The sequence below is a fragment of the Canis aureus genome, chromosome 35, assembly GCF_053574225.1.
Source record: "Canis aureus isolate CA01 chromosome 35, VMU_Caureus_v.1.0, whole genome shotgun sequence".
NCBI lineage: Eukaryota > Metazoa > Chordata > Mammalia > Carnivora > Canidae > Canis > Canis aureus.
Window position 1 is genome coordinate 19,884,319 of NC_135645.1, and position 23,312 is coordinate 19,907,630.

At 36.8% G+C, this 23,312-nt stretch overlaps 1 protein-coding gene across 15 annotated transcripts in view; it reads left to right on the forward strand.

Moving 5' to 3' along the window:
• CBLB (Cbl proto-oncogene B) overlaps window positions 1-23,312 on the forward strand; it is a 410,036-nt gene that overhangs the window by 194,837 nt on the left and 191,887 nt on the right. For 13 of the 15 annotated variants that reach the window (XR_013372351.1, XM_077884048.1, XM_077884049.1 and 10 more), the window contains 2 exons: window positions 487-668; window positions 13,116-13,366. Coding sequence is in view for 14 of the 15 variants with exons in the window: in XM_077884048.1 (XP_077740174.1) it covers window positions 501-668; window positions 13,116-13,366 (419 nt within the window). In the remaining variant the exon portion in view is untranslated. Of the gene's footprint in view, window positions 1-2; window positions 27-486; window positions 669-13,115; window positions 13,367-23,312 lie in introns of those variants that run through there. The other 2 variants (XM_077884057.1, XM_077884060.1) reach the window with 1 other exon arrangement.

Sequence of the window (23,312 nt, forward strand, 5' to 3'; positions counted from 1 at the left end):
AGAACTCGGCGGGTCCGACCGTGCAAGTGAGGCTCCCTGGGAGCTCGGGGTCCAGGGTGCGCTGCGTTGAGATGAAGGCAGGGATGAGGAGGACAGTGTGTCCTTATCTAGTTGGAGGATATCTAGTTGGAAACCTGTGCAAGTTGTGGGGTTTTTTTTTTTTTTTTTTTGGTGTGTATGTGTGTGTGTCTGAGGAGTTGGGTGCTAGTGGAGGCTTTGCTACGTGAAATGTGAGAAGGGTGCATCTGTAACTCTTAGTGCCCCCAAAGCAAGTCTGAGGCTACTTACTGTTTGTCGTGTGTACAGAGGGAGGGTGCAGACTCAGAGGCTCTTGAAAAGTTGAACCTGGGACCCTGGATTTTGTTCTCACGGTTGGAGGAGGATGGAGTTGGGTACAAATTAACCTGTTCAGTTTTCTGCTCGGGGAACATTTTCATGACCAACTAACTTTTTTCTTTTTTTTTTTTTTTAAACTGCCTTTCAAAGAACTAAGGTTCCAGATGGCAAATTCTATGAATGGCAGAAACCCTGGTGGTCGAGGAGGAAACCCCCGAAAAGGACGGATTTTGGGTATCATTGATGCTATTCAAGATGCAGTTGGACCTCCGAAGCAAGCAGCAGCAGATCGCAGGACGGTGGAGAAAACTTGGAAACTCATGGACAAAGTGGTAAGTTCCGTACGACTGCGCCTGTGCATTGCCTTATTTGTCCTGGGTATGGTTTCTTCTCCTGTGGTTGTACTTACACCACTCATTAATGTTATTGTTACCGTTAATTCATAATTATTGTTTTGGCAACAGCCTTTTGATTTGGAGTGGCCATTTTTCTTACATCCACTCTGTGTGTTTTAAAAAGTTGGATTCAGAGCAAAGACTTGTTGTTTTACCTTTTGTCCTACTCTTCAAGGTTCAGAGTTCCTCTATATGACTCAGATATGCAAAGTTTTTACTGTTGGCTGCTCTTTGTTGGTACATGGCCGTAGAATACTTTGGAAGTGTTTGCTCTGTCTTTATGAGGTTGTGTTGCTGTTGAATAACAGAAGAGTGCAAACAAGTATTTTTAAGAAAACCCTCTGAGGGACCACTCTTGACAACCACAGTGGGTGACGCTGAAGACAATTACTTAGAGGAAGAACCAGATTAGACCTTAAGTGAGGAAGCAGTATCTGAGAGAGAGTTTCCATTTTCATCTGTGACAATTCATTTTCATTAAGAAACTTTTTGTTTTTGTTAATGGTAGAGTTACAGTTTCTTTCATCTATTCCATTTTGAAACAGGAAACCTTTTCGATTGCACATTGTTTATTGTGAAAGGAAAATTTATGATGGAGGTGGTGGGGCTGAGAGTATCAGAAACCTCTGTGGTTTCTGCATGTTGCTTTCAGATGAATTATAATTTTACAAGAAGAAATCAAGCTGGATGTCAGTACCCTGAGAAGTCTAGGCAAGCTGGATATTCTACAGGAGTCTCCTGAGAAACTAGCTGTCAGTGTCCTATCTTACTAAGGAGGATTATGAAATAAATATGATTTAAGGTGTAGCTTGCTGCTGTGCAGAATTAATAGTTCTTGTTTTTGAAGCAATAGTACTGTCCCCTGTATGTCAGTAAATGTTTGTAGCACCATCTGGTTTCATTTCATAGATATTTGGGGCTAATTATGAATGTAGTTGATGCAAGGCTCCTGATATTTTTGTGACTGCAGAAATAGAGGTTTTTTAAAAAAAAGAAAATCCTTTGTAGGGATGTGCTGAAGCCTCCTTGAAATCATATGGTAGCAGTCGCTTTTACTTTGGCTTGTAACTGTGTACTGATATTTGTCACAAAAAAGCCACTGTCAGCGTGTAATTATCAGCGATACAGGAAGGTAATAAGATTTGCTTTATTTTCATTTATGCTTATGGAAAGTACAGATGGATACATGACTGATAGGCCTGCCATTCTAGAGCCGATGGTGGTATATGCAGAGCCAGAAATCTTTGCCAGATAAATATCCGTAATTTTGGGCTTCAGTGTGACCTATTTAAGCTTCTGCCAATTTATTCAAATTGTGATTTTAAAATGCTCCAGACAGAGTGATGTCATAGTGTCAGAACATTACAACTTGCTACTTGAGGTCAGGCTTGGATTTTAGCATTGGATACTTAAGAATGAAGAGTATGCAGTGGGAAGAACTGCGTATATTTGGCAGGCACAAGACTAGCTGTCTTTGCTTTTCTAAAGAGGATGCAATTTAAGGTCACTCTCATTGCCTCAATCATTGGTTGGGCATAAGAGAAGGCATTCAAGGTTTTCCCCTAATTCACCTGTTATATGAGTGGCAATACATGGGTCAGATTCTAGCAAGGAGCTGCACCTCCCACCTTTCTGTGAGTGGTCAGAATTTGTACATTTGTGAGTGAACATTAGCACGTCAAATAAAAAAAAGTGATATTAGGAAGTGGTGAGCTATAGTTAACATAAAGCCATTATTATTTCAAACATTAAGAAATGTATTCATAATTTTGGTTTGTAACTGATGGTTAACATAAGTTTTATCCACTTTTAATGATTTCACCATGGGTTAGGGTTAAATAGATGGTTTTTGGGTAGTTAAGCTTCTGCCATTGTTTGTTTTATTAACCCTTTTGTGGGTTTGGGTTTGGTCTTTCCAATTGAGAAAGTTGACTCATAAGGAAAACTGTTATTGAAAGTCTCTACTTAGTGGAATGTGGGTAAGGGTGTTGGCAAAGGTGCACTGGTATGGCCTTCCCTACTTGTCTTCATTATTTGTCAGGAAGGGCAATTATTGTGTTCATTTATGAATGCATCTATGGGCTTTGTGGGGAGGAATCACATAAATAGCTAAAAAAGAGTAGATATCACTATCACACAGTGATAAAAAGGCACTGATAATTCCTAACTGAAAATATATTTTATTTAATTGTGTAATGCAGAAGCATCCCTCACATGTGTTTACCTTTTTTTCCTTGTCAGTGATGAAGGAAGTGGTTCATAATCTCAACATTGTCCTGGTAATCACATCAGGATGCTTATTATTAGTCCAAAAGTTAATCCCTCGACATGTTATCTAACTGTTTTATAAAATAACCGCAATAATCTGAGTTTAGCTTGTGAATAAGAGAAAACAGTAACTTTCAGGTCTAACTGGTAGTTATGTGAAAGGCAGGGTTAGGTGTTTAGTTAGCTTTTTTTTTTTTTTTTCTTTAGGAAGCTCCTTCCCACAAGGGCAGATCTTAGAAGTATAAATATAAAACGAACTTTAAGTTGGGTACATTTCAGCTACCTACAAAATAAAATAACTTCTTTTACAGGGGATAGGAAGCAGTCTCAGACTGTAGGAGGAATGCCCAGTAAGTGTGTCGTTTTACTGTTCCCTGACCCCTAGAATTTAAAACAGTCAGCTGAGATTCCAGTTCCAATGAATTGTTCTGTTGGCAGAGGACAGACTTTCTATACAAGGTCACTGAGAGTAGGAGGGAGTCATCGCTCAGTTTTGTGTGTGTATGTGTGTGTGTGTTTTGTTTTGTTTTTGAGAGATGTTAAGTGTTTTGTGACCAAACATCAGTGTACTGAGAAAAAGAATGGTGGCATATCCCAAAGCATCTCCTTTGGACATATTTTCTGGCCTTTGCTCTGCGTCAGTTTAAGTCAATAGCTCACCCCGAACTCTTCCAATCTTTGGATGCCTGGTTGATACAGTGATAGAGCTGTTACTCATGACTACGCATCCAGGTTCAGATATACCTGAAATATGGAATCTGCTCCAAAGCTATTACAGAGATGGGTCTCTTAAACCCTTAAACATTTATTGAGGGCCTACTGTGTTCCTACTAAGTGTTGTCACGAGGGACACAAAGCTAGATACGATGTAGAACTCTGCCTCTGACCTGTGAGGGAACACGCACACCACCAGCAGAGCCAGGCATGTAAATGGTAATGTATTACTTATATTATATTTATCAGGTAATTGCCATGTAGTATGGACGGGGCTGTGATACAGACCTTTGGGAAGTACAGTGGGGGCAAAGTGAAGAAGGACTTCCTTGTTTTTTGGCCACTGTTCAGACAGTTGTCTGTCTGGATTCTGCTGGGCACTAGGACCAAATGCATTATTGTACTCTTGTTGGAAATGCTGAGGTGAGGGTAAGGAAATGATGGCTAATCAGTATGGGAGGAATGATAATTTATTAATGTGAGGTTCCTGAGTATGGTTTTCACAAGCGTCTTAGCCAGGTGACGGAAAATGGAAGAAACAGTTCTCCATCTAATAGATACTAAATGTACTGAGCTTACATGAATGTTCAGGAAATTAGAAAAGAATTAATTGATGCCAAAGAGCAAAGCCAGTTGAGTACCTGCCTACGTTTTGTCTTGCTGTCCTTGTCATTTATTTGAAATTACGTTATTGAAAGAGTTTTAAAAGCATTTAAAAAGTGATGATGCCAAATAGCCTTTTCCTGCCTTTTACCCTCAGTACATTCAGTGCATTTGTCAAGCTTGGAACGTAATTCATTCTCGATCTTTATAATTTTACTGCGACTATATTTTAAAGGTTGTCAATCAAAGGTACTTGGAATACATGCAGCTATTTTGACAAATAATAATAGGTATTCTTTTCTAAGATGAACTCCTCAATCTTCTGAAAAATACTATATGTCGGATAAAACTTAGATTTTGGATGCCTGTTGTTTGTGTTTGTTGGGTTTGAGAGTCCACTGTCATTGGGCCCTTGGAATAGGGAATATTGTTTACTTGAATTATTCTTCATGTACTTCCTTGTTCTCAGCGAGTTTTTCCATGTTAGCAGAATCATGGGCACCACGAGACTTGGGTAGATGATAACATACTAGGCGTCTGACCAGCGTTTAATACTGAGATTTTGAACTTGTGCTTGGCTAAGTGAAGTGATCCCAGAGTTTGCTCCTTTCTACTTTTAGGGAAAACTTTCGATAAAGTAAAAGGTTTGAAGGAATCCTGTCATGTTACTTTGGTTTATCCTTGTGACATAGGACATTCATTTCACAGAAGCCTTACTCAGTTAGTCGTCTTTTCAGCCCTTACAACAATTCTTCCTTTCTTCAAAGTTGCTTTGTGTGCTATCTGTCGATTTCATCATTCGTTTATCAAATTCCATCTACGGAAAGATCGAGATTTGTAAATACCCATTCCATTCCATCCCATCCCATCCCATCCCATCCCATCCCATCCCATCCCATCCCATTCCATTCCATGTAGTGTGTTCTACATACTGCAGAATGTAGTAAGCGCTGTAATGGGGTATAAATAAAGTGCTGTGCCATAGGGTATGATGGGAGAGAACGTGCTTGCTGGGGGTGAAGAGTCGGTACAGAATGCAGCATGGTAGAAATGTTATCCAGCTACTCTCTCCAGGATGTTTTGGATTGCAGTGAGGTGCAGGACACATCAGGCTGAAGGAATGTGGGTAAAGGGAGATTATTGAGAAGGTAAGTTAGAGAAAGATGGAGAGGCTTGCACTCTTTCAAGGAGTTTGGACTTTATTAGGTAGAAGAGAAGTGTTAAAATCTTTGAGCAGGGTGTGAAAACCAGTCAAGGCTATTCTGTGGTAGATGACTCCCTTGACTCTACAAAGGATGGATGGAGAGAAAAGAAGCTTAAAAGTAGGAATAATGATCAAGAGGAATTAAAAAGATTGGGCAAGAAATAATGAAGGGCTGAGCCAGAGAATTCAAAGTCAATGGAGCAAGTGTAGGTTCAAACGTGGGAGGTATCTTGAAGGTAAAATTTACAGGTCCCTATGACCCTTTAAAGATAGAGGATGAAAGAGAAGGTGAAGTGAAAGTGACTCGAGGTTTTTAGCCTGAAGGCAGCAATGCTCTTAATGAGACAAGGAGCATAGTAAAAAAAAGAGGAAGCTTGGGAACTGGTGCATACGTTTGTTTTTGGCCATGATGAGTTTGACTGCCAGAGTGAAATCCATTTTGAAGTCAGAAAGTTGAATGTGCAGTTAAACAGAGAAATTGAAACTGGAGACATATGTTTGATAGATATGCCCACAGAAGTAGCATTTTAAGCTGTAGACCAGCAAGAGGTATGCAATGTAGAACAGAAGATGAGAGTCAGAGAAAAAGTCAGAGATTGGCATTTTGGCTCTGTATGGGGTTGTACTTATAATTGGATGGCAGTGAAGGAGAAGAGAATCCTGTGAAAAACAATGATGAGAGAGGTAGGACAAGAATTAGGGCCGACTGATTTCTTGGGTAGAGACAGCTTCAATTAAGGAGATAGTTTCCAATTCTGAGAAAACCAGATTCAAGTCCAAGTGGAGAAAACCAATCAGGATGAAAATTTAAGAAGTCGCTGAATATCATGAGTAGAGATCATTGTTAACCTTTCAGAGTAGTTTCATTTACGCGATGGGGCTAGATTAAAACGAGTGTGGATTACTGAACAGTTGTTCTACAAGTATGCCAGCTGGTGAAAAGGAAGAAAGTTCCGATAGACAGCTTGAGAGTTTGAGCCGAGTTTAACTTTGTGTGTGTGCCTGGCACCATGGGAGAGGCTCACAGATTGAGGGGGAGGGATGTCAATAGGAAGCTCTCTAAAATATAAAGGATGAAGAAATCATGAAGTGACCTCTGAGATTACAGTGTGGGAGGGAAAGTCTAAGGACAAGTAGAAGAGTAAACCTTGGTAGGTAACGAACTTCTACTTAGATAAGAGGGAAGAAAGGAAATATACAAAGTTTTGAGAGAACTTGTAAATTTAATGCTGGGTTGTCAGAAAGTGATATAAGGCATAACATTTGTAATGTTTAAACCATGTTTCAAAATTGTGTATTATTGAATAAACAATATATATTTTGACCCGTCTCCTAGCAATTAAGTGGGTAAATAAGTAAAGCATTGAGATAGAAATGAGTTCTTATCCTGTATATTAAGATCATTTTGGACACATGCTGTGACTTAAGTGATGCCACAACACTACTTTTGTCTCCTCTGCTTGGGCATATGGGTTAGTTTTTGTTGTTTGTCTGTTTGTATAGTATTTGTAAGCTGCTGCTATTTTCCTAGTAATGAAAGAAACATTTCAAAAATGACCAAATTTTTAGCTCTTTAACATATTAGTGTTTAAATAATTGTTAAGCTCACTCATGCTGTCTTCCAATAGCAATAACAAAAGTAGTTGTGAAAGATTCCTCATCAGCTGAGTACTACCGATGTATTAATTCCATGTCAGGAGTACCGACCCGGGCGTATTACTGTTTGCTGCTTTGCTGCACAAAACGCTGCAGACTTTCACAGGGTTTCAGGTAGTGTAAAGAACTTTAGGAACTTAAAGAACTCCTGATAATCCTCAACAGGGCAGTCAGTGCCCTTGGTATAATTATCATATGTAGGCAAAATCTGCCGAGTTTACCGTGTTGTGGTATAATATAAAATTTGGAAGAAGAGGAAGTACTGAGAAGTACCAAGTGCCAACTATGTGCTAGGTGCTGTGCAGAGTACTTTACATTTCCTCCTCTCAGAATCATAATCCTAAGAGTTTTCTAGAAGAAACCGGCCCAGAGTTGTAAAGCTAATTAATAAATGTTAGCACCAGATCCTACGTGATTGATTTTGGCATCTGTGTTCATGGTATGAAGATTCATGCACACCGTTCCATGGAATAATACAATTCTTCCTTTTCCTGTGAGAAGTGGATCAAAAGGCTCTTTACCCCCTAATATTTGATATGATCCCATTCTTCTCAAAACGTTGTACCCATTTAGACAGGTTTACTCACTATGGTTGTCCTATTTGTTATATTACCTTCTTCTGAGTTCTTTCTTCGTTCCTCTCCTACACCTTCTTTTCCTCCAACAAATATTTATTGTGCGTCTACTATATGCGAGATTCGACATTAGGTGACGGAGACAGACCAGTGAGAGATGGTCTTCCACCCTTAGGGAAGATCAGTTGTCATTTGGAAGGAAGATAGTGAACAAATGAATGCACGGTTGATATTTTAATTACAGCTAGTCAGTTATTTAATGATGCTTATATTTAAAGAAAGTTTTTAAAGAAAGCTTCATTGAAATGATTTGTTGTTGCCCCCAAGTCCTACTATAATTAAAGTGGGAAGAACTCGAAGAACTCATGGATGCTTTGTATCATAATAATATACTTTTGTGTAATTGCAGTGAGGAACCTCTTAAAACATTTATGTGAGGAGCACAGACTAAGGATTCTTTCAGGGTTTCCATACTGTTGTTAAAAATGGAGTTATTTCCCTTCGTGGGTACATTACTTGATTTAATGTAACTGAATCCTCCATGAAGTGAAGTGTGCTTTATAATGAAAGTCTGTTGCAGGAGAGGCACAATTCCTTACTGTGGAAGTTTCCATTTGCTTCAGTAGAATTTCTTTCATACATTTCAGGGACTGGGGTGAACCTGAGAAATATGCTAGCTGACCTAATGCCTCTTTGTTAACTTTTGATTCCAAGTTTTAATTAAGGCACAGTGGGGAAACTCTTTAAATACAGGGGTGCTCCAAGAATAATTAATGGCTTTACAATTCTTGTAGCACTAGCAAATCCTGTGTTTATATTTGTACCTTTGCTTTGATATGGTCAAATATATATTTAATGTATGTGAATACATATTCATACATAACAGTATATATATAGATTAGACATATTTTTATGTATGTGAAACGGTGCAGACATATATAGAGAGGCCCTCGTAAAAATCTCTAAATACATTCAAATAAATACAACAGGCAGTTGCATAGTGTTATAGAGAAAGAGCCTGACTTTCAAGTCTAGACATTAGGGTTTGGGTTATTATTTTTATTTTATTTATTTATTTGACACAGGGAGGGAGGCAGGGAGGGGGGACAGAGAGAGAGAGAGAGAGAGAGAGAGAGAGAAAGCATAAGCAGGGGGAGCAGCAGGCAGAGAGGGAGAAGCAGTCTCCCCGACCCATGCAGTGCTGACCCATGCAGGGCTGATGCAGAGTGGGGCTGATGGGATGCAGGGTTTCATCCCAGGACCCTGGGATCATGACCTGAGCCGAAGGGAGACGCTTAACTGACTGAGCCACCCAGGTGCCCCTAGACATTAGGGTTTTTAAACTCAGATATGTTCCATTGTTTTGTTTTTTGTATTGTCCCATCAAAAGGAGAGAATTGGTCATTGTGATTTCCAAGGTCCTCTTTAGCTCTAACATCCTCTGACTTGATGACTGTAATGGAATTTGTAGCCTAATTCAATACTAAGTGTTTTGCCTTTTAGTTCAAAAGCAAGAGTAACATTGCTAATGAACCAATCCTTTTATGCACTACTTGGTGTCCTACAAAGTTTGTCATTGTATAATGCGACTGTAGATTTATTCTTTTTAAAGCTTTTCTGTGTTGGGAACCACTTTCATTCTAGGGAGCAACTTAGATATTTCTAGAAGACATCTAAGTCATTTGAATCTGAACTTGAACTTTGTGGGGAGCTTGATTTTTCTCCTTAACATACTGTTTTTAGAAAAGCAATTTTTCTTTCTCTGACTTTCGCAGTTCCTTGCACATAGCAGGAACTCAATAAATATTTATTGGATTGAATTTGACCTGCTTAGAAGTCATAGTCCTAGCGTAGGGTTATTCATTTTTGGCAGAAGCTGTCATAAATCACAGAGTTTAATACTAATCCAACTGATGAACTGTACATTCAGCAGCATATCATAGGTCAGCATGGTATGTTACACTTTCCCAAATGCAAATTTAGAAAACTGTGTGGCCCACAGGGGCCTTGATGAACAGAATCTATCCTATTTTCATCTACTTGTGCCACTTACCCTCAGGCTCCCTGTGCCCTCACCTCTTAGAGTGATTGCATGGACTCCTGGCTTTCTGCTCTTCTCTCTGGGTATGCCTCTCAAGCCTTTGCATACCCTTTTGCCTGGAATATTCCTTTTGCAAATCTAGGTATGCCTTTCTTGATACTCTCAGGACAAGATATGAGTGAGCTGCTGCTTTATCCTCCTTCAGCACTTTGTACTTCCCTCCGTTGCAGCACTTAAAGTCTCCTATAATTCTTTTTTAAGCCATCCGTCTTTTCCACTGGAAAACTCCTTGAGGACAGGTCTGTGATTTATTTCATTCTGCCTTCCCCAGGGTCTGAAACAATGCCTGGCACGTCGACATTTGTAGAATTAACAAATGGGCTCCAATGTTCACGGAAATTTGCAAATGGGGTCAAAATAAAAATGTAAATGAGGCTAGCCAGGGATCATTAATTATATGCCTAATTCTAATTAAATTGTGATAAAGTTAGAAAGAAGATCAGCCTGAGATTCAGAAGATGCAGGCTCTTGTGTTGGATTAATGATTTTTTAATAGCCCCTTAATCTTTGTAGTTCTTAGTTTCTTTATCTGAAAATGAATGGATTGGACAGGATCTTTCCAAAGATTCCTTAGAGCAAGAATTACATTGCTCCTAAGTTAATTATAGAGAACTAGGTCTCTTCTGCAAGACTCCTTGAGGCAGGAAGTATGTTCTAGTCGTCTATAATTTCCTGGCAGTAAGCTCAGTACCTGGTATATAGCAGTTATGCAAACAATTGTACTGCATAAAGCAATACATTTCCAGATAGAATTACAATTGAAATAGAGCAAATGAGAAAAAGGTCAGGTAGAGAATAGTAAATTAAAAATCCGTAGCCCTTAAAATAATCTGTTAAAGAACATTTACTTGAAACGTCTGAAGAAAATACCTGAGAGAAAATTTTTATCAGTTAAGTGTTCATCAGTAGACAAAATTAATATGAAACTGCCTATTCTCTTAGCTACAGGATAATAATTTATCAATCTGTGACAGGCTGTACCAAGTTCTGGGTTGCTGAGATTAGACTGCGCCTGCTGTAGCATGTGGCTGGCAGTATTTTTGAAATTTGTGGTACTGTCTTGTAGTTTTAAGAATTGAAAAACTATATACTATATATCTTGTTTCAACCAAGATTTGTTAAATCATTGACGTACTTGGGATTTCATCAGTCTTGAGGGCACAATGAGCTTGTCTGGTTGTATCAAAGTCACACAAATAAAAAGAGGGTAAAAAGCTTTGTTAACCCCTTTAACTATACTTTTCTCATGATTTGACATTATTTCCTAAATTATATGCATCCTACCTAAGAGATTTTGAGGATCGAAATAATATTCTTATATTTAATCTTTGCTTGTGCCTTTGGGTTATTGATTTGAATACTAGTATATTCAATCATGAAAATAAGGAAGTAATATAATCATACTATTTATGTGTGTGTGTGTGTGTATATATATGTATAATATGTACATACATGAAGTATTTTAGAGACTCAATCAGCCCAGCCATCTATACATCCATTTATTACACCAGTACTATATGCTAGGTACTTCTGTTTTAGGTATTGTATAAAACAACAAGGAGGAAGAGTTAAAGTGAGAAGTGGTTGTCTTAAATTAAGGGCTGATGCTTGATAGTTTGAGCCAGATTTTTCTCCCTACCAAAAAAAAAAAAAAAAAAAAAAGGTCATTTCTTAAAGCAAGTGTGATAATAAGTGTGAATACTTTTTTTCATTTGTTGTTTCCTGGATTTATTGTGTTTGTGGTTCTTGAAATTATTACTGTTCAACTTTTTTCTGTTTGACTCAAGCACTTCTGTGAGTACCAGGAGTGAATCCATGTTTTGTAGAACCTGAATTTGGAGGGGTCCTTTTAAAGAAAAATAACACAAAATTGGGTATGAAATTGAGTATGAAAGTGAATTTTTTCTATTGACAAAAGAGACACAAGTTGTAAAATTTTAAAACATTGATAAACCCACAAACATCAGAGAAGTAATCTTGACTCTATACACTTTATACTTCGATTCTCTTCCATTGCCCAAGTTTATTTCCAGTCCTGGGTGCCATTGGAGACAGTTAAATGACCGTATCTGAATTGGGTATTCCTCTCCATGCTGTGTGCTGTCCATAGGTGCTTGGAGTATGTCTGAATCCATTGTGGTATTGCTTTGGCTGACAACAGTTGTAACTAGTTCCAGAACTGACTGGGCATCTCACATACCTCCTACAAAGCCACACTAAGTGGATTTCCAACTCAAATCCCCATCACCCCAACTCAAAAAATGTGCCACCTAGCAGGAGGTTAAGTCATACAAGAAAAAGACACCTCAACCAATTGTGTTTAAAGTATCTTGCTCTTAGAAGTGTTACAAAGAATGTGTGATGAAGGCTTTGGAAGACGGCTAGCTATTGGAGGGACCCTCATGCTTATGGTTCACTGGCTTCTCAGTGAAGCTGCCTCTATGTGTGAGAGTGTACTCCTTTACATTGTGTATGCTCTTGTGCAATAGCCAATGATTTCATTTAAAAATTGTTTCATTGGTGGTTCCTTACACCCTGGTTTGAGGGGTAGGAATAAGATGGGTTAACTTACTTTTAACAGAAGTTATTTTCAGTTCTGCAGGCAGCCCTGAATGCCCCAGTGGTTGGGTGGCACCTGATGGAGTGACTGAACCATTATGTAACACATGTTTAGAGGCATGGGATATAATATGGGGAGGTGGAAAAGACTCGTTCTGACCTGACACTCATTTACTACTTAATAACTCAGTTAGTAAAATTGTACCTCTTTGTTTTATTCTTCTCAGGGTTTCAGGAACAATATACCAAAACATTAATTTAGATCTATGAAAGAGCTTTAGTGTGGGGAGTTCGGTGTAGTAAAATAATATCTAAATGTGAGACATTAGTTGCCAGCAGAAGGGGCCCATTTCCTAATTTTTATTTTAAAAAAAGAGATTATTGGTGGTGTACAATGATTAGCACACTGGAGTTCTATGAAGCCACGAACAATGGGATATTGTAGAAGAGAGAATGAAAACTTTAGAGGTGGAAAGTAAAGATGTGACTTAGAAAAAAATGAATGGAAGGAGAAAATTGGATTTAATTGTATCAAGAAGGATGCAGATATTCACCAGTTCTTTGTAGATTGGAGATAATAGTTTTAAGATCAAAATGTATATTATGGAAAATGAAGAACCAGTACAGTTTGGTAAATTTCTTAACTTTTCTATGAAAGATATTATTGTGGTTCATATGAAAATATTTTGTTTCTCTTTTTTTAGGTCAGACTGTGTCAAAATCCCAAGCTTCAGTTGAAAAATAGCCCACCATATATACTTGATATCTTACCTGATACATATCAGCATTTACGACTTATACTGAGTAAATATGATGACAACCAGAAACTTGCCCAACTCAGTGAGAATGAGTATTTTAAAATCTACATCGATAGTCTAATGAAAAAGTCAAAGCGGGCAATAAGACTCTTTAAAGAAGGCAAGGAGAGGATGTACGAAGAGCAGTCACAGGACAGGTAAGAGTGTTTCAGCTTTTATTGTTTTTAATGGTAAGGTTATATTTATGTGGCTTTTTGTTCACAGCATAAATATCCCCAAGTATTTGTTTCAGAAGAAATATTGCATTTCTATATTTACTTTTCACATTATTCAAGCCTTGTAGTTTTATTTAAATTTCTTTGTGATAAGAGCTACTTCATGACGCACTGTTGTTGTTGTGGTTTTTTTTTTTTTTTTTTTTTTTAAGACTTTAGTTCTTAGAGCAGTTCTGGGTTTATAGAGAAATTACTCCAAAGTACAGAGTTCCCATTCCACGCCCCCACGCCCCCACCCCCCCCCACCAACATGCATTTCTTCTGTTATTAATATCTTGCCTAGTGTGGTACATTGATAAACCAATATTGATATAGTATTATTAACTGAAGCTTAAAGTTTATATTAGGATTCACTCTTTGTGTTGCACAGCTCTGTGGTTTTTAACAAATATATAATGTTGGGTATCTACCATTACAGCATCATATAGAATAATTTCACTGCCCCAAAAATGCCCTGTGCGCTGCTTATTCATTGCCTCTCTACTTCCCCACCGCCTCCCCTGCCCCACACTTTCTGAATCCCTGACAACCCCTGGTCTTTTTACTCTCTTTATATTTTTGTCTTTTTTAGAGTGTCATACAGTTGAAATCAAATAATATGTAACTTTTTCAGACTGGCTTCTATCACTTAACTATGTGTTTAAAGTTCCCCCTTGTCTTTTTGTAGCTTGATAGTTCATTCTTTTTTTTATCACTGAATAATACTCCATTGCATTGATGTACCACCATTTATCTGTTCATCTGTTTTTTTTTTTTTTTTTCTGTTCATCTGTTGAAGGATATCTTGGTTGCTTCTGATTTTTGGCAGTTATGTATAAAGCTGCTATAAATATTTGTACACAGGTTTCTATGTGCACATAAGCTTTCAGTTCATTTGAATAAGTACCTAGGAGCAGGATTTCTGAGTCTAATGGTAATAAGCCTATATTAGCTTTGTAAGAAACTCCCATACTCTCTTCCAAAGTGGCTGTATCGTTTCTGCATTCCTACCAGCAACAAATGAGAATTCCTGTTCCTTCCCATCCACCAGTACTTGATATTGGAGGGAGTGTCTTTAAGACACAGTCTTGATTGGATATGTGCATATGATGGATGTGGGTGGGAGATGACTCTTGATTCTCAGGGTTTGACTGCTGAGTGAGAAACTGAACAGGAGTGGCAAAGACATCAACTGAATCCTCACTTTACAGCCAGGATTCCAGATTTAGAGACTCCCCTTTAAAGTTTGTTGTTTGGCTATTTCAATGTTACATTTCATGATCTATCTTAAATTAAGATATTAAATTAAGTGAAAGAAATTAGTTTTCCATTTCTTGGATATTTTAAATATATCTAGAATATTGACAAATGTCAATAGTATATTTACATTCCCAAATTTGAAAACAAATATTAGTTAAAATATATGATATTTTAATACAGGTAACCTGAATTTTAGTTTAAGACCCTTAATCTCTCTGGATTTTAGTTTCCTGATGTATAAGGAAAACCTCCAAGGAACCTCTAATGTTTCTTTCGGGTCAAAAAAACTAGCCTCATGTAGTCTTTATCAAGCATAGGGTTGTATAATAGCAAAGTCACTTATCTAAGTGTGTAGACTCAAAACTTGTCTGTAAATAATGGCCACAAAATACCCAGAATGAGTAAAGCCATCAAAATCAGAGAAAAACTCTCTGCCAAAATGTAAAATGGCATAAATGTTTACTTATTTATAATTTTTTCTCTAAATTAGTGATGAACTCTAATGTAATCATGAATGTCTACCCAATTATAACTGTGGGCTCATGGCTTCATATACTTGGATCACAGTGTACACATCTTGAGGGTGGTGAAATCTTGCAGTTGCCTTTTAGTTTTAACCCACTAAGAGTCTCTTCAGGACTGCTAAGAAGAATGTGAATCACCACACAGTATCAGAGTAGAGAAATATGATATTGTTTCAAGAATGTTATCAGAAGTAAAGTAGAGAAATATTATATTCTTTCAGAAATGACCAAGGTTATGGGGAAGCCAGCTGTTTATGTTTAAAACTATGTTTTTACTTTGTAGGTCTACCAGTGATCTAGTAAAATAAAGTTATTTTATAACTGTATTTATACTTCCTGCTCGAATTTAGTAGCCCTGAAATTCTTCATGAACCAGCAAAGGAATCCATTTAATTTCACTTATTAAGATATCAGCTCAATGAGAAGGCTTATAGTTTCTCAGTCTAGGAATTTGAGTGGATACTCAAATGAGTGTTTTCATTGGATGTAGTCATATATGAGGTGGTAAACCTGTACCCCACTTTTATGACTTCTTTGGAAACTGAAACATTTTCTAACCCAGTAGATGTCTTGTAATTACCATTCCATTTATAAATTTTGATATTTCTGGCTTTTTTGGGGGGAGTATCATGGGGAAATCTCTATAAATAATGGTTGCTTGTGGTAGATTTCCACAGATGATGATAGGTTGCATAATGCTGATGGATCATGTTGAGGTGACTATAAATTCTGTGTTTTAAGTGTCTAAGTAAATTTTGTCACTCTCCTAAATTCAACCCTAAGGCAAAGTGTATTAGTTTCTATGCTGGTATAGCATATTCCTAAATGAGTTTTATTCTCATCCCTGTTCCATTTTCTGATAGTGTTCTGTGACCAGCTCTTTTTATGCAGAACTTCTATTTGATACATGTTTAATCAAAATTCGTAATAATGGACCATTCTTGGTACACCATACCAAGGACATAGATTTTGATTTATGTTTCTTTTGGTGGTAATCTATTTTTACACATCCACTTCTGGGTTTCCTTGGGGTTTTAAATGCAAACTGGTGCTAAAGTGTGCCATTGTACATGGAACTCTGGGACATTTTGCTCTATAGAAAATAAAAGAATCTTCTTAGAATGTTCTTATGGTTCTTAGGCAACAAGGTATTCTATTTGGTAGAATAGGTGACATCCTGATTACTGGGAATATTCTAAATTCTCTGAAAAATCTTTACTTCTGCAAATAACGTCAGCAGGGACATTGGCATTATTAAGCTAAAAACTGAAGGGGGCAGATATAGGAGAAGTAGTGATTTGGAGCTCACTGACTATACCAGTATTGCCCCAAGTAATTACTCTATTGAAGCAATCTCTGTACGTTGCTGGGTGAGTTCATGAATTAAAAAAGTTTAATGTTCCTGCTGTGTCAGAAATAAGGTTCTTTGTGGATTTGTTCTAAACATAAGTGCAAGTGGGAAAATTTCAGATATCAGCTTTGATAAGCTCAGTTTTAATTGATTGCTGAAATGTGAGTAGCCTGATTCTTTTTTTTTTTTTACAGCAATTTCACATGATTGTGACAAACACCATAAATAATAAATGAAGCAATATAGCAAACGGCATGCAGTGTATTTTGTGTATAGGTGAGGGGTAGAAATATAAACATATTTATTTGCTAGCAAAATAGATATTATGGCTTTTCAGTATGTGAAAGCCTCTTTGGGAATGGATGGAATGGTGATTTCTGGGGAGAGGCATGCTACATGCTTTGCTTGACTTTTACAGTAAACCTCTTCTCTAGTATCGCTTCTCCTAAGTTTTTTTTTTTTTTTTCTCTTCTCCTTCCTACAAACAGTTGAACCTCATACCAAGTTAGTGCATCTCCAGCTGAATGTCTAAACCATTCTGAATTAGTGTTATGGGGAAGAGTAGTTCATTGATTTCTGGCACACATAAAGTTTTCGTGTGTATGTGTGGGGTGGAAGTTGGGGATCATGGAGAGAAGGGACAATTTGTAGTTTCAAGCATAGAGGAGAGGTGAAACTTTTATCATCTGGCTTAAATTTTTAATGGCAAAATCAAAAATGAGTATGAAGGTAGTTATAATTAAATGTAGAATTGACAGGAGGGGCCCTTCTTCAGAATGTGGATGCATAGTTTTATCAGTTGGCTGTGTCAGTAGTAAAATTTACTCTTTCATATGAAACATGTGCTGTTCACCTGCTCAGCAAGGCCTAGTTTGGGACTCTGTTTTAGAACACCCAGAGGGGATGGCCTAAGGATTCTCAGATTTTCCATATTTCAGAGCTGCTTCAGTGAGCCAGAGTGCAACAACCAGTTTTCCCCTCCCACACACTGGTTTATAACCACTGAAACAAAACCAAAAGTTAACTGAGGTGGAAAAATAGCTCTGCATTTGATGACCTCTCAGTGAAGAAAAGAAAGGCTTTTAAAAAATTCATGCCAGAGAGTAATACATAGATGTTGTCTTCTTATTAATGTCATTTCAAAGCCCCTGCACTATTCCTTATGCACATGAATTGTAGAAAATCATAGTGTGCAATAGCTTCTAAAAATAGGCTTTCCAAGAAGATTTTTTTTTTTTTTAAAGTATTTCAACATAGAAAAACTAGTCCTGGAAGATGCTAGCCTTTATTTAAAATCCTTCAGGAGTATCAGGCAAAAATCTTTTTCTCCACTGACCATTTTAACAAAGAAAAATGTATTAGCTGCTACATTAATAAAGTGCTTTTCCTTATACAGGACTATAAATCACTATGCTCCCCGTTTATACCTGTGCTGTAATTTATGAGATAGTGTATCAAGGACAGTCTGGGACTGATATTTTAAAGATACATGGTTAAGTTAAAAGTTGATTAAAAAAATATCAGCAACAACCATAACAGGAACAATAAAACACAAAGCGGCAAACAAACCTACTTGACTTTCTTCAGACCACTGTATGCTGACATTGCTTTGGCCAAATCATAATGTATCAATTTAAATGTTTAAATTTGTATAAATGCAATTGATTGCGTCCATCATGGAAGTAGTCATGAAATTCCTCCTGGATTTTCAGTTTAACCATATAAAGAGATCTACCTGTATGCATAATTTGGGCTTTATGGAATAGTTTTCATGATGATTACTAGAATTTATAGGTTAATGGCCTCGTTTAAAATGCCACATTAAATTCAGCATTTTCTCCCAGGCAGCTCTGTATGTTGCAAGAAAATGAGGAAAGAGTGCTATTGAACAGTCTGATGCCATCTCTTCTCCAAGTGTTCTTTGTAGCCTTGGTTGGTTTCCTGACTCCAATCTCTGTCTTTTCAGTCTTTACATTATTTTCTGGATGGCCACCATATTTTTTGGCTCAATCATATCAACATCATAAAACAAAGATGTAGTTTGTTTCAAACCAAAGGCTACTGTTGCTGTGTCAGTCTACTAAGTAATCTTTCAAATCCAGTAGTAGTTTCTAGTAAAAACACTGTTTTTGTTATTACAGCAATCATTTTCAGGAGAATTAGTCTTAGGGAAGTTATGTCTTTCTTGTATAAATAATTTGTACAGTATTGAATGTATTTCATATGCTTTATGAAATATCTGTTTAATGATAGATGAGAGAGAATGATTTATTCTCTTTTAAAAAAATAATCTGACATTAAAAAAATTAACCTAGTTTTTCTATTTCTCTCTCTCACTTTTTTTGTTGTTGTTTATTAATGTTGCAAATTGTAGTGCTTTTGCATTTCATGAGGACAATGGGCAAGCTGCAAGTAGAAAAATATGATTTCTAAATCAAAATAGGTTACTAATCTTTTTTGAACGCAAGTGCTTTAGTATAAACATTCAGTTGCTATTTAACTTTTCAACTTTTGCTTTCTGAGCATGTTTTTCTTATCCATGGAGAATAGAGGAACTAAAGGATTAGTTTTTGATATTTTAAAATATGTAACTTGGATTGACAGGACAAATAGTAGTCAACCCTTTTGAATAGCAGTGTCTGCCAGGTAGGAAATGGAATTTTCTTTAGAAAGCTTGGACATCTTCCTTTGATTGAGTTATCATAAACGAATAGAAAGTTTATTTAGTCTTGATAAGAGAATGCTTCCATTCATATTTTTTAAGCGTCTGAGAGATGTGAGTATACTTTTCTAAAGTTTGGAAATGAAGGGGTTATTTCTTAACACACTGTGAAAGGAGAGACCACAAGAAAGTTATTTAGACAAATGTTTTCAAAGTTAAACAAAGGGAGTCTGTTAGAGTGGGCAGGTGAGAGCTTGAAGAATCTTTGACTGTTAAGAACTTTATGACCAACTACATCTAATCTGCTTTTGCTAAGTAGATACAAAGTAATTTTCTTATTGATTTTCATGTAAGTGAAAAGTGAAAGGGGTTTTGCCAACAATTTCTCCTTTGGAGTACATTTTTAAAATCCAAAGAAGTTACTAAGATATAATTTAAAGTTAAACCTGCTGTTTTTTAAAAATTTTAAATGAAATGTTTACATTTAATTCATTTTATTTATTTTATTTACTTTTTTCCTCCCCAGCCCTGTTAATATCAAGCAGCCTCTAACTTCTGATTTATTAGCTTTCAAAAGCTTTATTGCAATTTATTTAAATTCCTTTCAAGTCAAATTATATATTATACACATATGATATTTTGATTTTAAAATTGGAGAATTTTTTTCTCCCCCTAGTTTAGAGCTTATTAAATGTTTACAAATTCCTGAGAACAATAAGCATCATATTCTAAGACAGTAAGCTAGCTCACAAGACTCAAGTGAACTTAGCTTTATGGTTGAATACCTTTTATGTTTTTCAGTCTTAAGGCAGCTTATTAAAATTGATGATTTCCTTTCAGTAAATATCTGGTGACATTCAAATTTGATAATTAAAATCCAAAAGCACTCAAGAAAGAATGCCTGTTTTTAGTTTCATAATAACCATACTCTCAACAAAGAAGGTTGATGAATGATGTCTTTGAAGGAGCAGATTTGTTATTTAGTTAAAGACAGCTCCTTTGGCAGTTTCTTAAAAAACTAAATTGAAGTCTGTTTATAAAACAGACAAGCTGCAGTAATAATCGTATATCCTAAGGAATGCTTGGAAATTTAGCCCAAGAAGCACCTTTTTCTCCCCCCAATGATTTAACAAAGTGGAGTTTCCCGGAATCCAAACAGATTATCATCCAGCACTAATTGGTTAGGTCATAAAATAGTACTCATGTCTGACTGTTTTTGAAATAAAGGGCTTCAGAAATATTCAGTTTTCTAAATCCATTTTTAATATTAATCTTTAGTCTCTTTAAGTGCACTGTTAGAACATTGAGTTCTTGTTTGAGTTTGCATTTATATATCAATTGTTTACAGATGCGCAGGATACACATATGTGAGGGTATTACAGAAAGTACTCATTTATAGATTCAGGTGATAGAGATTGAGGCTGCTCGGTTTGGTAGGACCATAGAAGAAAAGATAATTTAGGTTTATTATTGAACTGTATTACTTTGAACATCTGATCATATGATTATGTAATCGTATGTAATCAAACGTGTGTGTATTGGTTTCCTAGGATTGCCCTAAGAAAATGTTATGAGCTGAGTGGCTATAACAACAGTTTATGTTGTTTAAGTTGATTCTCTCACACTAATGGAGCCTGCAGTCTGAAATCAAGGTGTCAGCAAGGCTGTGCTCCTTCCGACTCTAGGGCAGGTGCTTCCAGGACCCTTTCAGTTTCAGTAGCTCCAAGCTTTCCTTGGCTTCTAGCAGCATAACTTTAATCTCTGCCTCTGTCATCACAGGGTGTTCTTGTCCCTCTGCATGTATCCCCATTTCCCCCTTTTTACAAGAAAGAATACCAGTCACATTGGATCCGGGCCTTGCCTAATGACCCTATCTTAACTTTATTACATCTACAAAGATCCTGTTTCCAAATATGGTCACATTTAAGGTAGGGTTGAGGTTAAGATTTCAATGGTCTTTTTTGTTTGTTTGTTTGTTTTAGAGAAAGAGAGAGAGAGCGAGCGAGTTCAGGGGGTGCAGGTGTGGAGAAGGGAGAGAGAGAATCTGAAGTAGACTCCACACCGAGATCAAGCTCATTAATTTCTTGGTTAATTTTATGCTTATATTAAAAACATGGTATGATCTACACTTTCATCAATATATATATATCAACATAAATGAATTTATAAGTACCTTGTTACAACAAATGTTCTTACTGATTTCAATGTTATGTCTCTTTAGAAATTATTAATACTATAGATTTGTATGATTAAAGGTTATAATGCTAATAGCCCTGATTATCACTTGATTGAGATACCCTGTTTTACTCTTTTATTTTGTGATAAAAACTCTGAGGGATTAATTAAAATAGTTGATTATGACTTACATCATTATTGTTAAATCTGTTCAGAAAGTTTTCTGTATTGTAAAAAAAAAAAAAAAAGTGCGAGGTGGGCTCCACATTGGTGGCACATAGAAGGCTATATCTTACATCCACTTGTTCCTTTAATATTAAGATGTAAAGTATTGTAAGTATGGATTTCAAATTAAAATTTTAGGGAATCAATTCAAAGATCTTTGAACAAGAGTAAATAATTGTTTCTAAAGTGGCATGTTGAATAGCTTAAACCAGGGGGTGGCAAACTATATAGAGTTAGATAGTAAATATTTTAGATTTTGCCACATGGTCTCTGGCAACTACTCAGTTGTGCCTTTATAGTAGGAAGGCAGACATAGACCATATGTAAATGAATTGACATGCTGTGTTCTAATAAAACTTTATTTACAAAAGCATGTGGTAGACTAAATTGGCTGTGGGCTGTAGTTTGCCAACTCTTGGCTTAAAGTACTTATCTCATTTTTGGACGCTAAAATTTTGAAAATGTTTCATCAGCAAGACCAAGTGTATAAGCTGCATGCATTAAAAATGTGTTTGGCTAAAAGTAGCAGTACCTGACCAACAATAGTTTACGAGTACAGGGATATATAAATTTCTCAATGATGCTGTCAGAGACTCAAGTTCTTTCTGGCTTTGTAGTCCCCTTCCTTGGTTGGGTTTGTCCTCATTCTAGTCACCTTGTGGTTGTAAAGTTTCTGCTGTGGTTTCATCTTTGTTAAGGCTACTAGACAGGAAAGAAGGGCAGGCCGGCACCACATATGTCCGTCCTCTTTTTATCATAGATCAAAAAGCTGCCTGGGAGCTTTCTACCTGACTTGCTCCTTTCAGCAGATTTCTCTGAGGCCTTTTTAGGATGCCGAGTCTCCCCTTGCTGCAAAGGTGGCTGGTCTATTGATAATTTTAAATTTCAGTGTCCCTATTAGTTGAAAGGCAAGGGAAAAGGGAATTGGGAATGGGTATTCAGTCTACAGTGCCTGCCCAAATAGATAACCCAATATGCAGAGACGCAATGAATTTAGAAGTACTTTAGAGTATAATTTGGCTTTAGGGCTTAGTTTTTTAAAAGTATGTTGTCAAAAAAAAAAAAAGTATATTGTCAAGAACTAATTTCAAAGGTATGTTGTCAAAAAAATATATATATAGTCAAGAACTAATTTCAAAGGTAATCAGCCAAACTTCATAAATACTGACAGAAGACATAAGAATGGTTGGAGAAAGGGGGATTCCTGGGGGGCTCAGCGGTTTGACACCTGCCTTCGGCCCAGCGCATGATCCTGGAGTCCCAGGATCCGGGGACTCTTGTCCATCCAGTGGGTTGCACCAGAGAAGAACCCCGAGCTTAAGGAACCTGCATCTTTTCTAATGGGAGGTAAACTGGCCTGACCTTTGCACTGGAAGGAGACACTGGAGAGTAAATCTTGTTTTTGTTCCAGAAGGAGACACTGTTGCTGTCCTCCAAGGCCGTTTGCTATAGAATGTTTCTGAAAGGACAGTCCCAAACCAAGGGTGTCAGTGTCTGTGTTCATAATGCACGCAGACATGTGAGAGACCCATGGAGAATTTTCTCCCGAAAAGTGTATGTTCATTTCTTTCCTAGAAACCAGAATTGTGTCTTACGAAATTTGAATATCACCAAAGAATAAGATATTATGGTAATATTTCACGTTGTTAGTTGGATCAAAATCTTGGGTTCTGCTATATGTAATAAGTTGTG